Below are 20543 nucleotides of genomic sequence, written 5' to 3' on the forward strand. Positions count from 1 at the left end.
AATGTAAGCAAAGCTAGCGAGTGCATCTCTGTGTTACTTATCCCTACAAACTGAGTTAAACCATGAGGGGTAGTGATAGTATCAACAGTGTTACAAGCTGTTATATTTGCCTGGTATGTCCAAATAAACAATTTTTGAATCAATAAAATCCTCTCTAAGGTTGCACAGTGGTGCAGTGGGTAGCGCTGTTGCCTCACAGTGAGAAGGTTCCTGGTTTGAGTCCCTGGTCAGGCAGGTGCCTTTCTGTGTGGAGTTTGCATGTTCTCCCTGTGCATGCGTGGGTTCTCTCCAGGTACTCCTGCTTCCTCCCACAGTCCAAAAACATGCTCATCAGGTTAATTGGTCACTCTAAATTGCCCGTAGGTGTGAGTGTATGTGTGTGAATGGTTGGCTGTCTTTCCATGTTTGCCCTGTGATAGGTTGGCCGTCCGAAGGATGGATGGATGGATGGATGGATGGATGGATGGATGGATGGATGGATGGATGGATGGATGGATGGATGGATGGATGGAAGGATGGATGGATGGATGGATGGATGGATGGATGGATGGATGGATGGATGGATGGATGGATGGATGGATGGATGGATGGATGGATGGATGGATGGATGGATGGATGGATGGAAAATCCTCTCTCAATCAACATTCTCCTTCAGATTTTTTTTTTTTTTTTAGTGGGTCGCCGGGTAATAAGCAGGTTACTGTATTTTGATCAGGTGGTCATGCAGGGTGAGTAGGACACAAAGCTATATGGACTATCCCTTACTTATAATTTATTGCAAATTCATAGAAAACCTCTATGTTTGAGTAGGGCTGGTAAAATCAATCATTTCAGAGCAGTAGTCTCTACAAAGTGCAAAATTCTGATTGAAGCAGTTGCAACAGTGTCACTCACCAGGCCAAGGAGGGGGAAAGGTTCACCTCCAACAACCAGGGTTTGAGGTTGGAGTCAATGAGCACATCGAAACCGTAAAGCTCTACAGAGGGAAACACAAAATGAAGAAAAAGTTTAAACACAGACTCAGAATCAAGAAGAGAGGCAGATATAGAAAAATGATTAACTGCAGCTTCCTGAAAATAAAGATGAAGGGTATCAAAGACACAACTGTTTCATCATAGTTTCATTATGCTGCGTTTGGCAACATGGCCTTTATGCCTTTCTGCTCCTGATTACATGCACGTTATATATCCGATCACTCAAGACCGAAATATTCAACAAAGCCTGCTACTGAGGGACTGGCTCAATTACATTAACTAAGTACATACACATTTCATCTGTCATAAAGCTGCTTACGCCAGACAGCAGATCAAAGACACCCGGTGGCTGTGTATGAGTTTCATCCATGCAGTCAATATTTTCTCATGACAGAAAAGGTTAAGCAGTCTACATGGTGTCACTACATATTAACGAGAAGAACAGCACTTTAATGGGTACCAGAAAAGTTTCACCCCCAACAGAAAGTTAGTCAACTAGGGCACTTCAAGTTGAACTTCAGGGGTACAAAGATGAAAATGTGACGACGGGACCCAGGGGATAGAAACCTAGAAAGTGGAAAGCCTTATGCCATATATTGAGCGTGTTTCGCCAGAGTTATAGCTTAGCATTGAGTTACACAATAAAAGCCTTTTAGAAAGTGGTCAAAAACTTCTCTGTGTAAAAATATCCACCCATTCTGCACCAATTTTCCCTCTCGTTTCACTGATATACGGCTCGCACCGGCAGAGTTGGCCAGCGTGCTCCATGAAAGCCCTCACGCTGTTCTGGGGAGTGTCACCTGATGAGCCAACGACCCGCCTGCCCCAGCAGCGTGCAGCGTGCAGCAGCAGCAGCAGCGTGCAGGGAAACCACATTATTTTACAGGGATAGGGCAAAGCCTCACCATAGAGCTAGGGGAAAAATCCTTCTAATGGCACTTCAAAAGAAAAGACTGTGTTGTGAACAGGCCGGGGGGATGGGGGGGTTTCAAAGCTGCCAGAACTAGTGCTGTTTGTTCAGGCATCTCAGGTCAGTGCCAGTGTTAAGCATACAAAAGCCAGCATGACAGGGAGCTATGGCTTGATACTGCACTGAGCTGAATAACAGGGGGCTTGGACATTAATCTATTTGGCTGTGCATAACTTATTGCAGTTATCTTTTGAACAAATCTCCACTCTGTCTAGAGAACGTTGAGACAATGACAAAAATCTTTAGGATCAAAAATTTGCCCTTCAAAAATTCATCTATTTGGAATTATCAGAGTGTGGATCTCTTGTCAAGCTCTGCTTATATAAGTAGGCCAATAGTACTTATCATAAAAAAAAATAATAATAATAACCAGAAAATGTATCTTAAAGGTCCTGTGAGGGACTTTCAGAGTGTTTTGATTTTGGCGGCCACTGTGTACAAAGTGGGGTATTTTAACTCTTTGCTGAACTTGTTCTGCACTTAGTAGCATTTACAGACAAAAAATCACATCCTTCTTTAGTTTTAATGTCTAATGTCCAACCCACAAGTAATCTTTGTTTTGTTTTTTTCTATACTTCTTTTTGTAAGACTGCAAACAAACTTGACGATCCATCGTTGCTTTCTGCCCCTCGGGTCTGATAACCTGTAGCTCTTGACACATGCTGTGCAGGTGATCAGAAAAAAAGGGAGCTCCTTCAGTACATCCCTCCTGTTAATGCAATGATCAAGGCAGTTCTCATGTTAGATACGAACCTTCTCATACTGCTGTCATAAAAATGTTATGTGCAGCTGGTTGCTGCTGTTGTCATTATGCACTATCCCAGTTTTAGATATTTGCAAAAAGCTATGTCATTGACGACAAGCCTCATCCACACGCAGATGGAATTTCGAGTGAAAGATTTGAAAGCGCAAGTTGTGTTATAGAATGCAATTAATATAGTGAAAAGATCAGACACGTACAAAAGGAAGAAATGGTAGGAGGTGGGGCCAGACATCAGACATAGGAGAGAGAGGAGAGCTCTGTGTGCATGTGTGCGTGTGTGCACCCACTACCCATCACCAGATCCTCTACCACGGGTACACTGTCATTCTGAGGGAAATACTGTTGGCAAGAGCATTTTTTAAAGAGGCAATGTAGGCAACAAGCCGTTTATTGCACTGTCTGACATGAACCATGCAGCAGCAGTGACAAGTATATAAAACTACCATAGAGAAATAATGAATCTTCTTCATAATGGTCTCCTTTCTCATATAGAGGCAGCAGTATCAATTTAAGTGTTAATCTTGAGTGTTTCATAACCAGTCAAAAACTCCTAACAGGAGCTTTAAGTCCAGTACTCTGTGTATTTGCACATAATCATATAGCTTTAGGCTAGTTGGATGCTTGGTCAAGCCTCTATAAGTAAGTAGAGTAAAAGCTATCCAGAGTCTCATTCAACATAAGACTTAAAGTAAGCAAGCCCTGATATTACACAAAAAGATCAGATTACTCATCATGAAGGACTGAGCCTGGTAAACCAGTTAGCTGATGATGTCATCACAGTTATCTCATCTTTGTGACTTCAAACCAAAAGCAGATAGCCTGTGTTACAAAAAGAAGGGCATTGAGTTTGATAGACAAGGGCATTTACCAGACAGGGAGACTCTTACAAAAGATGCTATCGTATTGCATTTAAGGGAATTTAGGATCCAGATTTTTCCATGCAGCTTCCATTTTGACCACTTTTGTTTTTAATGTGTCCCCGGTGAGTCCCCAAATGTATTGAAGTGTAACACTAAATCACTTGACTACTCTTTTAAGAGTTTAACATATTTCCTGAAACATTAACAGCATGTTTTTTCTCCACTTATGTTTTCATTACATGTGTTATGAGAAGAAGGAGAGAATGCAAACTGCGTTATGTTCAATGGGTTATATTACACAGGTCAGGAGCAAGTGCTATTATGTCGTGAGGTTCAAATTGGTGTAACTGCAGACTCTATTTTTATGATGGAACCGAACTAAGTCAGCCATACATCCCTGAGCCAAGACCTGCAACCAAAGCTGCCTCTGCCATCTTTAACTTCTTTAACTCCTGAGGATGGACCAGACCCCCACTGCTAAGCAGTACAAGCTTAAGGAGAGCACTCAGGTTTTATTTTCCACTTGTACGTTCATCCCTTTTTATCCAATTGAGTAAAAAAAGAACAAACACACACAGATTGAGGTTAAAGTAAAGATGGAGAGAGTGCGTGTGTCGTAAAAACATCATGCATAAGTCTTTGGGAACAGAGAGCTGGAATACGTGGGTTTGAGCCTGCAGTGCCTCACCAGTGGCACCACAACAACAGAGGAAAATGGGGAGGTGTAACGCCGCCTCACCAACCCCTCCGACAAGCCGACTCCATGTGCCGCGCATTTTCCCCCAATTAGGAGCAGACGCCGCTCCTGCCCCATGAGCCCTGCAGAGCCGCTCGCTGCTAGACGCGTTTGTTCTATGGCTCGACCGCTGCGGGGGGAGCGCTGTTAAATGTGCCCGCAGAGGGAACCACAACAAGCATCACAGACAAGGAGAGGAGAGGCAGCGAACATCCACATCACACTCATTAAAGATGGAGGGAGGGAGAGAGAAAATGTGACAGAGAAAAAGGGATGATGAAGAGGATTTTTTTAGATTATTGGATGGGCGCTGCTGGAAACTTCACCACAAGAGACAAACGCCCAAAGACAATAATCTCCCCACCCTTGCCATGCAGCCTGTTGGCCCACAACAACAACAGTAACAAAAAGAATTCTCTTCATGTGTGTTTTCTTCATAGGCAAAAAATTACTCTTGCATCATTCAGGGGTAAATTATGGCGGCTGAACTTTTTCACTGCTGTTTCAGGGAGCAGCTCGGAGTCTCAATGGTTTGAAAACACTCAGAGGACAACAAATTAAAGCTGCAGTTAGCACTCTATAGCCCTATTATGATAGCAGGAGCCAATCCATGAATCATCCCAGAATAGATTTTGAATAACATAGCAGCCACACTGTCATCACAAGCACACCAGCCCTGTTCTGTAGTGAAATGTGGGAGTATCTGACAAATGTAAAACAGGGAGAGTGGTGCGCAGACGGGGGATTCAACCACACTCAGCACTTAATGAGGGACGTTCAGTGGAACACAGGACCAGTAAGTGGAATGTTTTGTGTGTAATAAAATAGGCCTTTGGCTTGGCTAATCAGATCTTAGTCAAAACATCTCGTAATCAGCATCCCTCAGCAGAAAGCCTGTCCATTAATCACACGGCAGCGGTGAGGAGCTATATGGGTGGCATTTTCTCCCTGCAGACGCATACACACACACACACACACACACACACACACACACATTTCTTACCGATGTAACGCAAAAAAAGTGCTTTTATTTCTTCCCACTTGAAACATTATAAGCTATAAAAAGATTGTGTTATATTATGTATGCCCATTCAGATACGGATGTGCAAGCCGAGCAAAGAGAAGAAATCCCATTAGTGAGCAATAAACATTGTATTAAAGGCATTAATAGACATTAAAAGGGCAGGGTATAATTTGCAGTAAATTAAGATTATAATGTGCTTTATGATGTTGCATGGCTCAACTCCAGCCAAGCCGGAGTCTATATAAAAACTCTCAACAATGGCTGCTTTGATCTGTGCATTCACTGCCCAGACATGCACGTATAGTACACACTGCCCTGCATTTTTGATGCTTTACCTGTTTACTATTACTTGCAGCTGTGGAGGCTCACCAGTAATTCTGGGCCTGCTGTAAGCTCCCGGAGGAACGGGAAAGTCGTAGGATAAAATGCAAGCAAAGGAGAAAGTGAACATGACTCCTCGGTGGTTTGGGTGGGATTTATTTAAGAGACAAGAAACAGCCCACAGAGATACTAGACTGGACTCCCTGAAGCTTAGTAAGACCTACGTGTTTGTAAAACTGCCTGCGTTGCACTGGTTCCTACATGTCTCTGTATTCACACTATCCATACATACTCACAATAGCACAGGGAGTTTGCATGCAACGGGACCACACTGTGAGAGACGTGAAGAAGAGGAGGGTGGTCCTCTGGAACCGTCAGTGTCTGTCTTTAGAAACTTAATCCTGTAGACAGACTATGAATGCTGTAATTATCTCGCTTGGGGCAATCTGAAGACAACAAAATTACACTCAATTCAATAGTAAGGTGATATGATTGAAGTGGCGTAATGTGCATGTTCACAGCAGACCACAGAGTATTATGTGTCAGAGTAAAGGTGTACCACCTAATTGCTTTTGTACTCTACAATGACATCGCCGGAGTATCGATGTCCATACAGTACCCTGTAGGCTAACTTATAAGATTTCAACATTGTTCTGCCAAAAGAGACATAAAAGATTGTGACAGTGCAGCGCCGCCAGTAATCTTAGGTTTCTCATTTCATATTCTCAAACTTTCATTGTTCATTTTTTTATTTGTACTGTATGTTTACTCTTCTATACTTTAGTTACATCAGACTGTTTCATGCAGGAGCAGAGTTTGTTTGTGTATGCTCAGGAGTGTAAATAAAGCAACATTTGTCCTTGTAAAATAAACAAGCACAAAATGATTATTAATAAAAAATTGAAAAAAATAAATGGACATGAGCACCACATACTTGTGCGTCGATGTGTCCGTGTCACGCAGCAATTCTCCACAGAAGGGCAGTGTGTTCTCTCTGATAGCCGATCACCTCCTTCCGGCCCTGCTACGATCTTTGTTTACTTTTCCTCAGAGATTCAGAGCATGTTATGTTAATCTACAGATGATACATGTTGCTGGAGAGAAGAGAGAAGAGGGGGTGCTGGTGGCCTAGTGGTCTAAGCGCCCCACACACAGAGGCTACAGTCCACGTCGCAGGGGTCGCCGGCTCGATTCCCGGCCGGTCGACCATCTCCTGCATGTCCTCCCCCACTCTCTACTCCCCACATTTCCAGCTATCTATCTTCAGCTGTCCTATCAAATAAAGGCAAAAAGCCCAAAAATATAACTTTAAAAAAGAATAGAGAGGTGGAGATGAAATACACGGAAGATGTGCGGCCGATATCCGGGATCCTGGAAGTGCTGTAAATGCGGGAAACACAATGCCTTCGAGTGGACCACACACAGGGCTTGCGGTCCGCGTCGATTCTACGGGGAGTTACATTTTGGAGGAGGTGCACGTCAGCTACATGCGTAGGCCTCTGCGTAGGTACGGGAGCTACGCGGACCCCCGGTGTATGCTACGCTGCTGATTCAACGAAGAAGTATATATCAGCCTTTATCATGCTAGTTTATGTGCAAGTGTTCTGAGGAGTTTAGTGTTGAAACAATTGACAGTTTTGTTTACAAATGCAGGCCCCTACAGCATTCTTTCCCAAGAGGAAACCTAAAAAACCCTCGAAGCAAGAGTCATTGAACTTGCTATAGCCATAAGTGTCTTCTTCCAATCAACACAGGGATCTGTTCTGCTATGGACTGTACTGGCCTGAGGCATCTTTGAAGTTTCATCGGTGAGTTAAATGTGTGTTTTGGTTAGTGGAAGGAGTGTGACGTCAACCCTGCAGCTCCACCTGCCAGATCCCTTTTGCACTGGTCTGGTATTTTGGCTTCACTTTTTACGATGGGAGGAGATGGAGGCGTGCCATCCATACTAATATTCAGTCAATAGTTTGGGATATGTATACGCATACAAGCAAATACTTAAAAAGAAGTTAGAAACTGAATTTAAAACAACAGACTTGTTATTCCGTCCCTGATTTATACTCCCACTCCAGGAGATTTGCGTCACCCTCTTGTTCATTCATGTCTATCAAATGCGTATGTGTGGTTGAGGTTTAGTAAGCCACATTTTCCCTGTAAATACCTGCATGGTCAACATTCACACCCCAGGCCTCAACTAATGTGTTTTTCATCCTAGCATTGATGCTCCAGGTGCAGATAGCATCTTTTATGCGGGTGACTGTCTGATGGTGAGCCCATGCAGCTACGCGTCCAAACAACCACCAATCATGGGGGGCTATTATGTCTACAGACGCCTGTCACAACTGCGGAGGCCTTTATTTTTCTAACATGTGAGAGGTGAAAGAGAGTGTGAGCAGTGGAGGGAGGATTATAAACAAACAGAAACAGTGAGAGAGGAGGAAAAAAGAGGGCGAAAAAGAGACAGCGGTGCTGAGGGAGGCTTGGCCCATGTGCTTGCTTTTTTGAAACCCCAAATCTTAGAGAGACCGCCAGACAGAGGGGGAGAGCGCAGACAATTAGTGCCAACACTAACATGGGTAATGGCTCCAAAATGGAGTTCACACGAGCCCGCTGCTAGGCAGGAGGAGCCAAGAAAACAGTCAGACTAAATCAGGCAGAGCTGAATGGTAACAGAGAGGAGGAAGCAAATTCTTGATTCAGTCAATAGGCCCTTCAAGACCCGGCAGACAGTCAAAGGGCAGCGACGGGCAAGACGGCTCCAGACTGAGGAACGACTGTCTGCAACCTCAGCTCGGCTCAGTGGAGAAAAACACAGAGGAGCTGCCGGACAATGAATGTGAAACTGAAAGGAAATGTGAGGGGTGTTGTAGAGTGGATGACTCAGTACATGTGAGTGTGTCTGAACTGTGAGAAGAGAGGGAATCTGTGCAGAGGGGAGATTTCAATCAAAGGAAAATCTTGTAAAGCTGCCTTTTGCAAGACTTTGAGTGTTATTTTCCAGGAAGGCATGTTTTTCTTTTTGCTCTGAATGCCTTAATCACACAGCCAATCAGGGCTGAGATAGGTTTAGTTATTACTCGGCCAAAACGGTTTCAACATAGAGAATGAATAATGATTACCAAAGCAGTTCGTCTTGTGAGGAACGTACATCTTGCAGGCAGTGCCGATCTGTAGTTCAGCACTCAGTACAGCTTTGATGATGAGGTCCTCCACCTGTCTCATCAGCACTGGAACACACACAATGGAGTTATTCTAATAAGCCTTTTATTAACACAGCACATTTCTGTTAGAACCTGTGAAAAAGGAGGGTTAGCGCTGCAACTGGGTAAAAGTTACCTCTGAATGGATATAAAAACAAAGGAAAAGATGAAAAGCACATGAAGGGAAAGAAAACACGGGTTTGACTCACATGTGGTGTCCTTCCCCTCCTGCTTCAAATACCTCAACACTGCACTCATACTCCACTTGTTCCCATAATCCTCAACTTCAGGGTCATCGCAGCTGAAAGGAAAGAAATGCACTTCAAACGCTCCAGTAATGATAAATGGATGAGTCAATCCAGCTTCCCATAACAGCTGCACAGTCAATGTATGTTTCATGTCTGACGGATGTTACCTGACATAATCGCTGCTCTTTTTGTTCAGGCTGTAGTTAGTGAGATGCATGAATGTGTTCTTTATGTTCTTTGAAGTCTGGTCGTACTTCACGGTGGCGAATCTGAAAACAGAGAGTGGTTTTTATTTTACAACATTTCTCCTTCACATATCTCTCCGCCGTAATGGCCACCTCCAAAAAGCTGACACTTGAATTTTTGATGGGGGCACTTTAAAGAGACATTAGTATCTGGCAGTGTTTAAGAGGAGTGGATGCCACATGTGCAATAATGAGAATTCCTTGGCACGAGCTGTGTACCTGAATACCAACACAGCCCAAAGGAATGTCAGGAGATAAAAGTGGGATTCAGAATTTGGCCGTGATTTATGGTTCGCAGCTGATAATCAAACCAGCAAACAAGAGGGCGGTGGCACTCTGTTTCCAGCACGTACCTCTATCAGACCTGTCCTTACATAAATCATACGACCTCTCCTGACCTTACCTGCGCTTGACTAAAGCCTCCCCACGGATAAATGATTTATCCCTTTTTCTAAATACAGACACCCGATAAATATAGGGCAATTACACAAAGACACTATCAGCAACACTTGATGAGAACATCCTGAAACTGGAACAATAAAGCTCTTTGTTTCAGAGTCAGCACCACACTGCTGAATACACGGCAGCTGGAGTGCAAAGTTAAGGCTGCCCTCTTCTGGGCTTTGAATGAGCACCAGTGGATGTGTCTCAAGTGTGGGGAACATAGACTGTGTTCAAAAGTTGTTCTGGAGTAATCTGATCAGATTGTGGCTAAACTGATAGGATCTAATCTTGAAATCAGGTTGTTCATGAGAAAAAAAAAGCTTATGAAATCAGATAAGATTGGCTATCCAATGTTGTTTGTTCTTGTTTTATTTTTCAGATGAAAAGAGTTTTGAATGGGATTGAGATTTCTGTGACAGGATCAGGGTTATCTTAATATAACAGCAGAGGGCTGGATTAAGGCTGGATTACAGGAATATTATGTAATAAAACTATAAAATTGATAGAACAAAACAATCTTTTACAGTCACACTGATCATTTAGACACTTTTTCAATAGATTTTGCACCTGAATGACGTACTAATTCTGTGACAGAGTAGACAAAGTAGACATTAGGATTGTAAAAAAAAAATCATATACTTGACTTATATAGAGATCTGGAAACCAGGATTTGATACTCCTGACACCTATGTATAAATATAAACATTATATAAACATTCTGTGGCACTGCTTTCAGCCACTACGCTCCTAAACAGCCTGCCGGAGGATCTGAGGGGAGCTGACAGAGATATCAAGACTTTTAAATGTAAACTAAAAACATATTAATCCAGTCTGGCTTTTATGTATGGTTTTACAATTTTATTTCTTACTTTTTACTGTTATATTGATTTACATGTTGCTTTATTATTTTACTAATTTTAACTGTTTATCTTATTTTATTTGTATTTATGTATTCATTCATTTATTTATTTATTTTAATTTATCTACTCAGTTTTATTGACATTTTAGCCTTAATTTTATTTTCAACTCTTATCCTTACCTTTTTTAAATGTATCTGTTTTAACTATTTATATTCTTAATATTAATTTGATGCTTTAACCTTCTTTTATTTACACATATTCTATTGTTGTCGTTGTGCATTAGTCTCTTTTTATAAAGTCTCTTTTTTAAAATCCATTTTTGTTTTTTAAAAAGTCTTGCCATTATTTTATTTCTGCATCCTTCTTGTTTTTCAATCGCTTTAAATCCCTTTGGATTGCATTTGATTTGTATGAAAGGTGCTATATAAATAAAGCTTGATTGATTGATTGATTGATTGATCAATTGATTGATTGATTGATTGATTGATTGGTTGATTGATTGATTGATTGATTGATTGATTGATTGATTGATTGATTGATTGATTGATTGATTGATTGATTGATGATATCTGGATACTAATAGTAAACATGAATCTCCATGTGCAGTTCCCTTACTTTCTGCCAGTCGGTTTTAGGACAATACATATCCATGTTGTTTTGACACATGCTATAAATTGGACTATATGTTACTTCACTACTGATCGGTCATGGGACCACGCATATTAAACAATCTGTGAATGCCCTGGATTATGCTGGGTGAAGAAGCTACAGGTGACATGTGTTGTTCGCTCACAATAAAGTCTCAGTGAAGTCATTTCAGTGTGTTGCGGTCAATTTGCTACACATCAGGATCAGGTTGATCAAATCTAGTTTTGTCTATGAAAGACAAAAGTGAACTGGATAACATGAAAGAAAGTGGATTTCCAAATCCATGTTTTCTTATCCAGATTAAACCTTTTGAAAAAACCTTGTTTCAAAGACGAACCCCGCTGAAAAGTGAGGATGTCACAATGGAAAGAAACCTTTGTTTTTTTTTAAAGGTAGAGAGGCTTCCACTGCTGTTAATGAGTTTGCTACTACTGACCCTTCTTCTTCTTGTTTCATGTAATACATCCATAAACATTATTTGAGCAAGTGCGTACCCTCATTCCTTCTCCTCAAGTCTTCTTTAATACGTCATGAAGTTAAAGTAAATTAAAGTCAAATTTAAGGTAACGCCTTTGTCCTTCCACCTGGTGCCCAGGGTGTTATTTAACATTGAGTTGCGGAAGCAGGAGAGGCAAACACACTTAACACACAGCGGGAGCTTCACATGCACACACACTAAGGTATGCACACAGCTCTGGCTGAACTGCTGGCTCACAGAAGTCCCGTCACCTCTGTTACCTGTAATGCCAGCACAGCGGTGAGACAACTCGGTCCCACCATTACGTCTCTGAGACATTCACGTTGAAGGTAAGATTTGACAGGAGAGTAAATATACAGCTTTTTACTGGCAGTATGAAAAAGGCAAAAGTGTATCCCCCACTCGTCCAAATATGGTCACTTCCTGTTCTACAATAAAGAACAAGGAGATGCCCAAAATCTTCAACAAATCAAATAGGTTCCACAAACTTATAGGTGAACTCACGGTGTCTTTTTGAACAAAGTCTGACAAAAACCTACAACAAGCCTCCTTGAAAACCTCAGGTGTGTTGTGATATAATAAATTGTGTGCCAGGTGAATCCATACCCTGATACTTTTACGAGCAAGAATTCAGACACAGCTCACCTGGCCAGACCCTCTTCATAGACATAGATGAGGAGTGGATCGTATGATGTCACCAACACATAAAGCCGCATGTCAAACTTGAACCCTGTGAATGAAAATGAGAATTAAGCAGAGTGCAAAACTTAAAACACTGTGAGCATATTGAGCTGTGTTTAAGGAACTCACCGTCTATGAGTAGTGGGTTATTTATGTAGCGAGACACCAGGATGTTTTCATCCATTGAGATCTGATTTGGCTGCAGAGAACAAAGAAAGAAGACAAAATGATGCAAGTATTCATGATGACTGAGTTATCAGGTAAACGCTCAGCTCAACTCAGCTTTTTATTTCCCATCCCTCCACCATATATTCATATAAAACCACATTAGATACTGAGTTCCAAAGGCATGATGGGACACTGCTGTTAACCATTAGCATCAAACATTCATCAGACCCTGAAAAGTTGGAGACTGCAATGACACTGGCCATCGTAGGTCAGCGTTCAATAACAGCCTATAAAAACACAATCTGGTGGTGGGAGAGGGGTCATTTACGAGGTTGAAATGTGTTGCAGGTGGCGAACTTCAGAGGAGAGGGGATGGGGGAGGGGGTGAAGGGGAGCAGTGTAACCTCAGCGCTGGCTACAGTTCAGAGAGAACCTTAACCAAGAAAAAAAAATGGATGTATTTCTTTCTTCTCTCCAAATATCGCTCTGACATTCTTTCCACTGTTTCATAAAAATGCCTGAGAAGAAGAAGAAGAAGAAGAATAAGAAGTAGAAGAAGAATGGTGCATATGTTTTCCAAGAGTGAGAACCTTGTTGAGCTCCCCCTTTAAGCCGGGGCCTTGGAAGAGTGTGATTTACTCCACAAAGCCTATTAATGTCTGAAACACTAGTTGATACTTATTTCAAAGACAGCTGCATCTGCACGCCCCCACACACTCACATGTAACATCTGGCTGAGTGACTGTTTCAGCTCGCACAGAATTTTTTAAAGTCTGCAAACAGTTATTTAACTCTAGTTTGAACATTAATGCAAATCTGTGTTAATGCCAGAATTAGGAAGAACTTAAAATTTAATGACTAAGCAGGAAATATTTGGTTAGTGTAGCTGAGCATAAAGCTGTTTCCTGTGTTTCCTGTCTGTGATAAGCAAGCCAACTGTCTGCTGGCTGTAGCTTCAGGGTTACGCCAAAAATATGTGTGGTTTCAAACTTCTCACCTCACTCTCTAGATGAAAGCAAATGTGCTTTTTCCCCTCAATATTCATGGACATTAACAAAAATCTATAAAGAAACAGAACTTTGTTTCATTTTCTGCTGAGTTCTTCTAATTCGGTGCATTTGAACAACAGAAAACAAATCACATCTCTTTCCATTCGCTCCAACCTCAAGCAGAGCTCTACTTTTGGTCACTGCATTAGTGTACCTCTTAAATTTTCTAGACATTTTCAGGAGCTCTGACCCTGAAATTTCCAGAGTTTCTTGTTCAAACATGTCTCACACAGCGTGAAGCTGAGGAAGGTGGTGGGCAGAGGCGAGAGATGAGTCTAATGATGCAGGGTACGACATCAAAGCATGCTGCAGAAGCCACAGTGTAATGTTTACAACATGATAGCAGATGTAGTGACAGTTACGTGTAAACGGGTGGACAGATGAGCAGACATCTTTGCTGTTCGGGTTTTGAAAGTGATGTTTTCATTCATCTTGTTTCATGTGGCTCCTCCAAGTTTGAACCAGTCGTATATTACAGTATAAACGTCATCACCCCTTTTTTAACCTCTGATTGTACCTATATTAACTGAATTTGTGTTAACATTACTTTTTAATTGTTGTCTGTTTTCAATTGATCATCATTCTTTTAAGGTTTTATCTTTTATTTGTTTGTCATGCATTTTAATGTTTCTTTTATATGCTCGATGTCATTGTAAATGAGGGCTTTCTCTCTCTCTTTCTCTTGGGGCGGCAGTAGCTCAGTCCATAGGGACTTGGCTTGGGGACCGAAGGGTCGCCGGTTTGAGTCCCAGTATGGACGAACTTTGGCAAGTGGACTGGTGGCTGGAGAGGTGCTAGTTCACTTGCCTGGGCGCTGCCGAGGTGCCCTTGAGCAAGGCACCGAACCCCCAACTGCTCTGGGTGCGCTGGTTGACGGCAGTATCCTCACTCTGACATCTCTCCCTAAAACATGTTCACTGCATGTGTGTGCATTTGTATGTATATATACCAAAAAAACTGTATGTGTAGCATGTCCAAAAATAGCATGAGTGAAAAAATTGAATTTCCCCCTTGGGGATCAATTCTTCAATGGTTTTCGAGTTTAAATAAAGATAATTATTATAATTACATGCTGGCAGTGACTTCAATATTTCCTAATGCCTATTCACATCAGCTTACCCACATTGTGTATAAATTATGTATACATTTTAGTAGCTGGTAGGAAAAAGTCCAGCTAAAGTTGGGGTTAAAACTTCAGCTGGTTGCTTTCACACATGCAGCCCACTGTGAAAGTAACAGGACATTTTGAGCATGTGTGTGAATACAGCTTGAGCTAAGCAATAGAGCAGTGGTTCCCAACTATAGACTATTTTAAAGAAGTGAATGTAGCCACCCTGAAGTCATCCATCTGCTGTTCAACACCTGGGTTTGACATTTAAAAGTGATTCTTTTCAAGCCTGAGGTGACAGTATATGGGTGACAGGTCACTGTGGTAGGGATTTGCACTAAAGCAGTCTTTTTTATCAATTTTCATATTAAACAGACAATAAATTACCAAATCAATGCCATGCATGTGTGAAAAGGTTTGAAAATGATTTATGTGGAAAAATAAGTCCAACTCTGTATTTAGCTTTAATAATGATAAGATGTGCAGCTTTTTTCTGTTTTATAATACAATTAACTGATAATCTTATGTTCAACACACAAAAACCCTCTTTCACAAAATATTCCAAGATCATTATCAGTTTGATCAATATCTAACATTTTCTGTTATACCATAGACAAACGAGAAATAAGTTACCTGGAAAACAATAAGTTTCAGTCAGACTTTTCTCTCACCAGATCTCTAAAAACCCTTCATATTTAACACTTACAACATTGATTAAATAGAGGACATAATGTGTGATCAGGTGTACATTACATCATTTATAGAAGCCAAAAGGTTTGACAAGTTCAGGGCCTTCAATTACTTACATTGCTGACCAAGTAGATGCCTCGCCCTCTTGAAGATGCTACTGGTTTGATAATCCAGGGCCCTTTATCTTTAGCAAAACAATCTGAGAGAGAGGGATGGGAAGAAGAGAAAAGAACATTTTTAGCGTCTATGTTTGGATTGATTGTGAGCATGTCATAAAGAGAGGTGTAGGATAAGAGTCGAGGTGTCTTACTGCAAAACTCCTGGAATTCAGATGGAAGCACAAAGGTCTGAGGAACGATATGGAAGTTTTTGAAGCCATGAGTCTGCTGCATTCGCTGGATGTTTTTATAAAGCCGGTCTTTGCGCGTCAATTCATACGACCTGGCAACAAGCACAGGCTCCAGTTTAAAATACTCACAGCAATCCAATAGTCAGCTTTGAAACTGACAGAACAAAAAAAAAATACAGGCATACATAACAGCAGTAGATCGCCCTCTACCTGACAGTATGATTCATTTCATGTTTCAGAGAGGCACCGGTCCAAACTAAATGCGCTTTGCAATGGATGCCAACAAACACATCGCCTGAACTGAAGGGTTTAGCATGGCTCAGTGCTGATATTTATAACCCAGAAAACAGTGGCAGTGCACTCATACATTGGAGTTCTGTATCATCTGCATGGTACCTGGGAAAGTGGTTGACCTTCTGGAAGTCTTGAAGGCTGCGGAGAATGTAAGGCTTGAGGTGAGATCCTGTCCACATCAGGTTATAGTCATTACTGTTCGGATGAACCTGGAAAACACACAGGATGACTTTGATTGTAAGCTGGATGCAGTCCTAAAAATCAAGAGATATTTGATAATTAAAAGTAATAACAGTCACCCACTTAAGTATTATATTGTAAAGACTGTGACGGCTTGGTTTCAGTCAAATCTAAACAGCAGATCAGACACTAACCTGCTCTTTAATTATTACTGCAAAAGGAAGGTAAACTTGTAGATTTCTATCACCCTCATATGATTTAAGGTGTTTGATTTGTTTATTCCATCAATTCTTAAAGAGGCCGAGCTAACATGGCCGCCCTGTGTCAAGAGGAGAGCCAGATGTTTGCAATAAAAGCTTATTAAAGCTTGGCTCAGTTGCAGCAGTAATAGACAGTCGACTGCCTTTGATGATGGGTTAACGGGAGTCAAAAGCATTGAAATGAAATAAAAGGGGAATTATTGTAACTGCCTGGAAAGAGAAATAATGGGGATTGTGTGCCCTCGTGAAACAGGATTAATGCTCTTGAGGTCATTTAATTTTTTTTTTCCCCATGAGTGCATTCCCGGGGTTTGACATTATCAGTCTAAAGAAATTTAAAAAAGCCTTACTATCGCTTATCCTACACAGCAGAGAGGTGCATGAATAGCACATGTGGCTTAAAAGATATGCATTTGTGCATATCTTTTTATGCTGATCTTTCGACTTCTTTTGTACAGTTAAGCGGAGAACATTACCTCATGGAATCCATGATTGGTGAGTAGTCCTCGTACCAGGCGGCTCTCTGTGCGCACAATCTTAAAGGCCATACTGTATCGCTCTAGGGGAATTAAACACATAGAAAACAAAACATTCTTATCATCTAACCTATCAAAGGTTTTGAGTTATAATTTTGTTATCATCCCTTTTTGGGTTTTTTTTACCTCCAATGGAAGAGATATTGCCATCTTTAGAGACGGCAGCTTCAGGGACAAACAAGAGAACGGGGATTTTCTTGCTAAGGCCACTCCAGGCGATGCACGGATGGTCTCTAGAGGAAAAACAAAGATATAAGTCACAGGGAGAGGGAGATTTTCCACATGCTCCACAAGTCTGGCATCCACAATAATCAGATGGGATAAAGGTTTCACACAGATAAAGTTCCCGCTAGCGATATCATAGAGAAGTATACTAAGGTGAATTTCACAGCTACAAATCTTTGGCACTCATTCCCGGCCGATGTGAAATAGCTTATATGGGTGGTTGACCTAATGCTGGGGGAATGTATCCTGAGATGGTGTTTGTTTCAGACGGACAGATACAGACAGAACCACACACAGTTTCAGGAGGTTCTGGGCAATAACAAACCCATGTGCTGTGCTAACAAACACCCTTGTAAACCTGCAGACTATCAGATAGTACCAGACACAGCCTGCTTATCAGGAGCTAAAAATACGATAAGGTAGCATGATGATGGAATAGAGCTCAATCAGGCATGGGCTGTTGTGATAAGGAGGAGAAGCATGTAAACAATTGCTGCCCCTAGCTTAGGTATTCAAGTATGACAGACAGATATCTTTCCTCTGTACTGGTTTTGGGGCACACCCTGACACACTTTCTTAATATTTCAGCCTGTAGGTTAAGTTGAATATAAAACAACATAAAGATGCTACACATTAATAGGGTTTTATGTATTTATGACAAAAGGGAAAATAATTGTCAGGACAGTAATATTATTGCAAAGTATGACAGGCTGAATGGAAGAGTTCTTTTTATAACTCATTGAAATGACTGAAGTGAGGAAGACAAAAACAAATGATTGTTTTAATACAAATATTGAACTTTGGTTAAAGGACACCATGCCAGAACCGTCTTAAAGAGGTCGTAGGGCGTTGGTTACAAATCATAGACTGTGTAAGTAATGGATGTAGTATCTGTGACGTCACCCATCTGTTTCTGAAGCGCTGTTTTGAAGCCAATTGTCGGCAGAAGCCATATTTGAAATGCTGAATTTAACCTAACTGCTGTTGATCTAGTGCAGGGGTGTCAAACATGCGGCCCGCGGGCCAAAACCGGCCCGCCAGAGGTTGCAATCCGGCCCACGGAACGACTTTGCAAAGTGAAAAAATTACAGATTAGACATTAACTGCAAATTTTCAATAAAAGTAACTACTATTTTAAATTTTTCCTCTGAGGGTCGCATACAACATAGTGCTGATGGAGCGCACCTGAACAGCACTTTTTCCCGGGACTTTTTTCTCAAAGTGAGAAAATAAATTACTTGCTGTTTGCATAATCCGGTTGAGATTCATTAAGTCTTTTTAGAGCACTATAAGATGATCCACTAACTACTAACACTAGCACAACACCCCTGCATACAACACTGTCCAGCAAGCAAACAGTTCCTTTCGGAGCTGAGGGGTCCAGGATAGCCAACTTTACCTTCTTCATTATTATAATCTCTCTGTTCTTTTGCAGTAAACATTACACTCTGTGTCAGGTGAATTGATAACTTGTTTGGTGTGTTTGCAGCAGGTTTCAGTGCTTAAAGAGTAAAATGTTCTGCCCCACTATGAGACTCATCATGGAGAACTGTTTTTGTAGAAAGATAGTTGATTACATTTTCAGCACATACTTGTACTATTTTGCACTAAAACAAAGGGAAAAATGTAAAGTTGTCGTTATTTATAGGTTATTATGTTATGATTTTACTGGTCCGGCCCACTTCAGATCAACTTGGGCTGTGTGGCCCCTTAACTGAAATGAGTTTGACACCCCTGATCTAGTGTGACGTAAAGAGGCGGGCTTTGAACCTCCTAGCCAACAGCTACAGTGTTCCCACCTATCAGTCAAGTCAGCTGCGCCTCTCATAATGGAAAACTTGTAACTTCATATCTTCCAAATTGACACGTTATGATAAATTCACCCTCCGAACAGTGCGTGCTGATCGAGAAATGAGCTATCAAGACTACACTTGTTTTTTTGTACCAGGCTGTAAACATGTTTATTTCTGCTGTAAAGATCATCTTTATTGAGTTTGTGTGTGTGTGTGGTTTTTCGGTACTTCCGGAGCCAGCGGACACTTGATGAACTGCACACACTTCGGCATTGGCTTCAATTCTCGCACCCAGAAGTTGCCGCTTGTTACAAACCCGACCCTGAGATTTAAAGGATTTTCATAAAAATGTTTTGACAATAATAATAATAATTGCTAAGACTTATTTATTGCTTTTCTAAGTACCCACAGATGCTTTCCAGGTGGAAGAACATTTTTATTATTGTAACCTTCCATTCATGACTGTGGAAAAAGCAACATTTCATAATAAAAAAGGGAATAGTTAGTTGAATGAAAAGGCTGAATTTTGCCCAAATCATTGCCTTTACAACATCAATTCACTTGGTTGATTGTCTCAGAGTTCCAGCTCTTGACTATATTATCATTTAAATCCATTTTAAAGTCCCCGTGAGGAGTTTTTAACTGATTTTGAAACAGACTGAAATTGATAGTGATGCTACAAAGGAAAAGAGAGTGATCAGCAACAGTACGGAAAAATGTGCCATTATTATTTTAATGTCTTTAATTGACTGCTGCAATGGGGTACGTGTCAGACCAGATGATTGACAGCACACTGAAGCAGAAGCATTTTTTTTTTTTTTAGCATTTTTCAACATCAGATATTCACAATTAGTGATATATTTGACAGTTAAAAAGTAGCAGGGTGAGAAAATACTTCCTTGGCAAGCACAGGATGAATCAGCCAAGAGATAGGATGTACAACTTTGTCCACAGGGGATGCCAAAATCAAAACAAACCCAAAGTTCCTCACAGCAGCTTTATATGAAAGTGTAAAATAATCCCTGAATCCAGCTTCTCAAAAATGTAACAATCTGCTCCCCCCCTCGTAATTCCAAGACTGTTAGCCTTCCTATTTTCATTACCCCTCATACTTCATGTAAAAGCTCTTACATATGTTCCCATTTATGTGTGTATGGATCTCCTGCGATAGCCTGTAATGCTATCTACCTCAAAGGTCTGACATTGTGTAGGGATGTCTGTCATCATACACTTCTTCATCACCTTATTGACAACTAACACCAAGTGTTTCTGAAGTATGAACATGTGAAGTAATATATAAGTCAGAGTTTAGCAGAAATATTGAAAAGCAGCTGAAATCCAGTGCAGGGGATGCCTGTTTGGTAATGGGATGTACAGGGTGTGCTTTTGATTATAATCTCATGTTTACAGCTCTGGTAGCATTTCAAAGCTTAACAGCC

At 41.1% G+C, this 20543-nt stretch overlaps 1 protein-coding gene across 6 annotated transcripts in view; it reads right to left on the reverse strand.

Annotated features, from left to right (window-relative positions):
* Positions 1-20543, reverse strand: part of ttll5 (tubulin tyrosine ligase-like family, member 5) — a 65443-nt gene that overhangs the window by 41870 nt on the left and 3030 nt on the right. For all 6 annotated transcript variants that reach the window (XR_004629607.1, XM_034674825.1, XM_034674824.1 and 3 more), the window contains exons 3-13: positions 17213-17319; positions 17027-17109; positions 16213-16319; positions 15778-15908; positions 15584-15666; positions 12582-12651; positions 12417-12501; positions 9264-9365; positions 9058-9149; positions 8768-8875; positions 895-976 (exon numbers count right to left, since the gene is read on the reverse strand). Coding sequence is in view for 5 of the 6 variants with exons in the window: in XM_034674825.1 (XP_034530716.1) it covers positions 895-976; positions 8768-8875; positions 9058-9149; positions 9264-9365; positions 12417-12501; positions 12582-12651; positions 15584-15666; positions 15778-15908; positions 16213-16319; positions 17027-17109; positions 17213-17319 (1050 nt within the window). In the remaining variant the exon portion in view is untranslated. The remainder of the gene's footprint in view (positions 1-894; positions 977-8767; positions 8876-9057; positions 9150-9263; positions 9366-12416; positions 12502-12581; positions 12652-15583; positions 15667-15777; positions 15909-16212; positions 16320-17026; positions 17110-17212; positions 17320-20543) is intronic.

This window comes from Notolabrus celidotus, chromosome 22 (assembly GCF_009762535.1).
Source record: "Notolabrus celidotus isolate fNotCel1 chromosome 22, fNotCel1.pri, whole genome shotgun sequence".
In the NCBI taxonomy this organism is placed as follows: domain Eukaryota; kingdom Metazoa; phylum Chordata; class Actinopteri; order Labriformes; family Labridae; genus Notolabrus; species Notolabrus celidotus.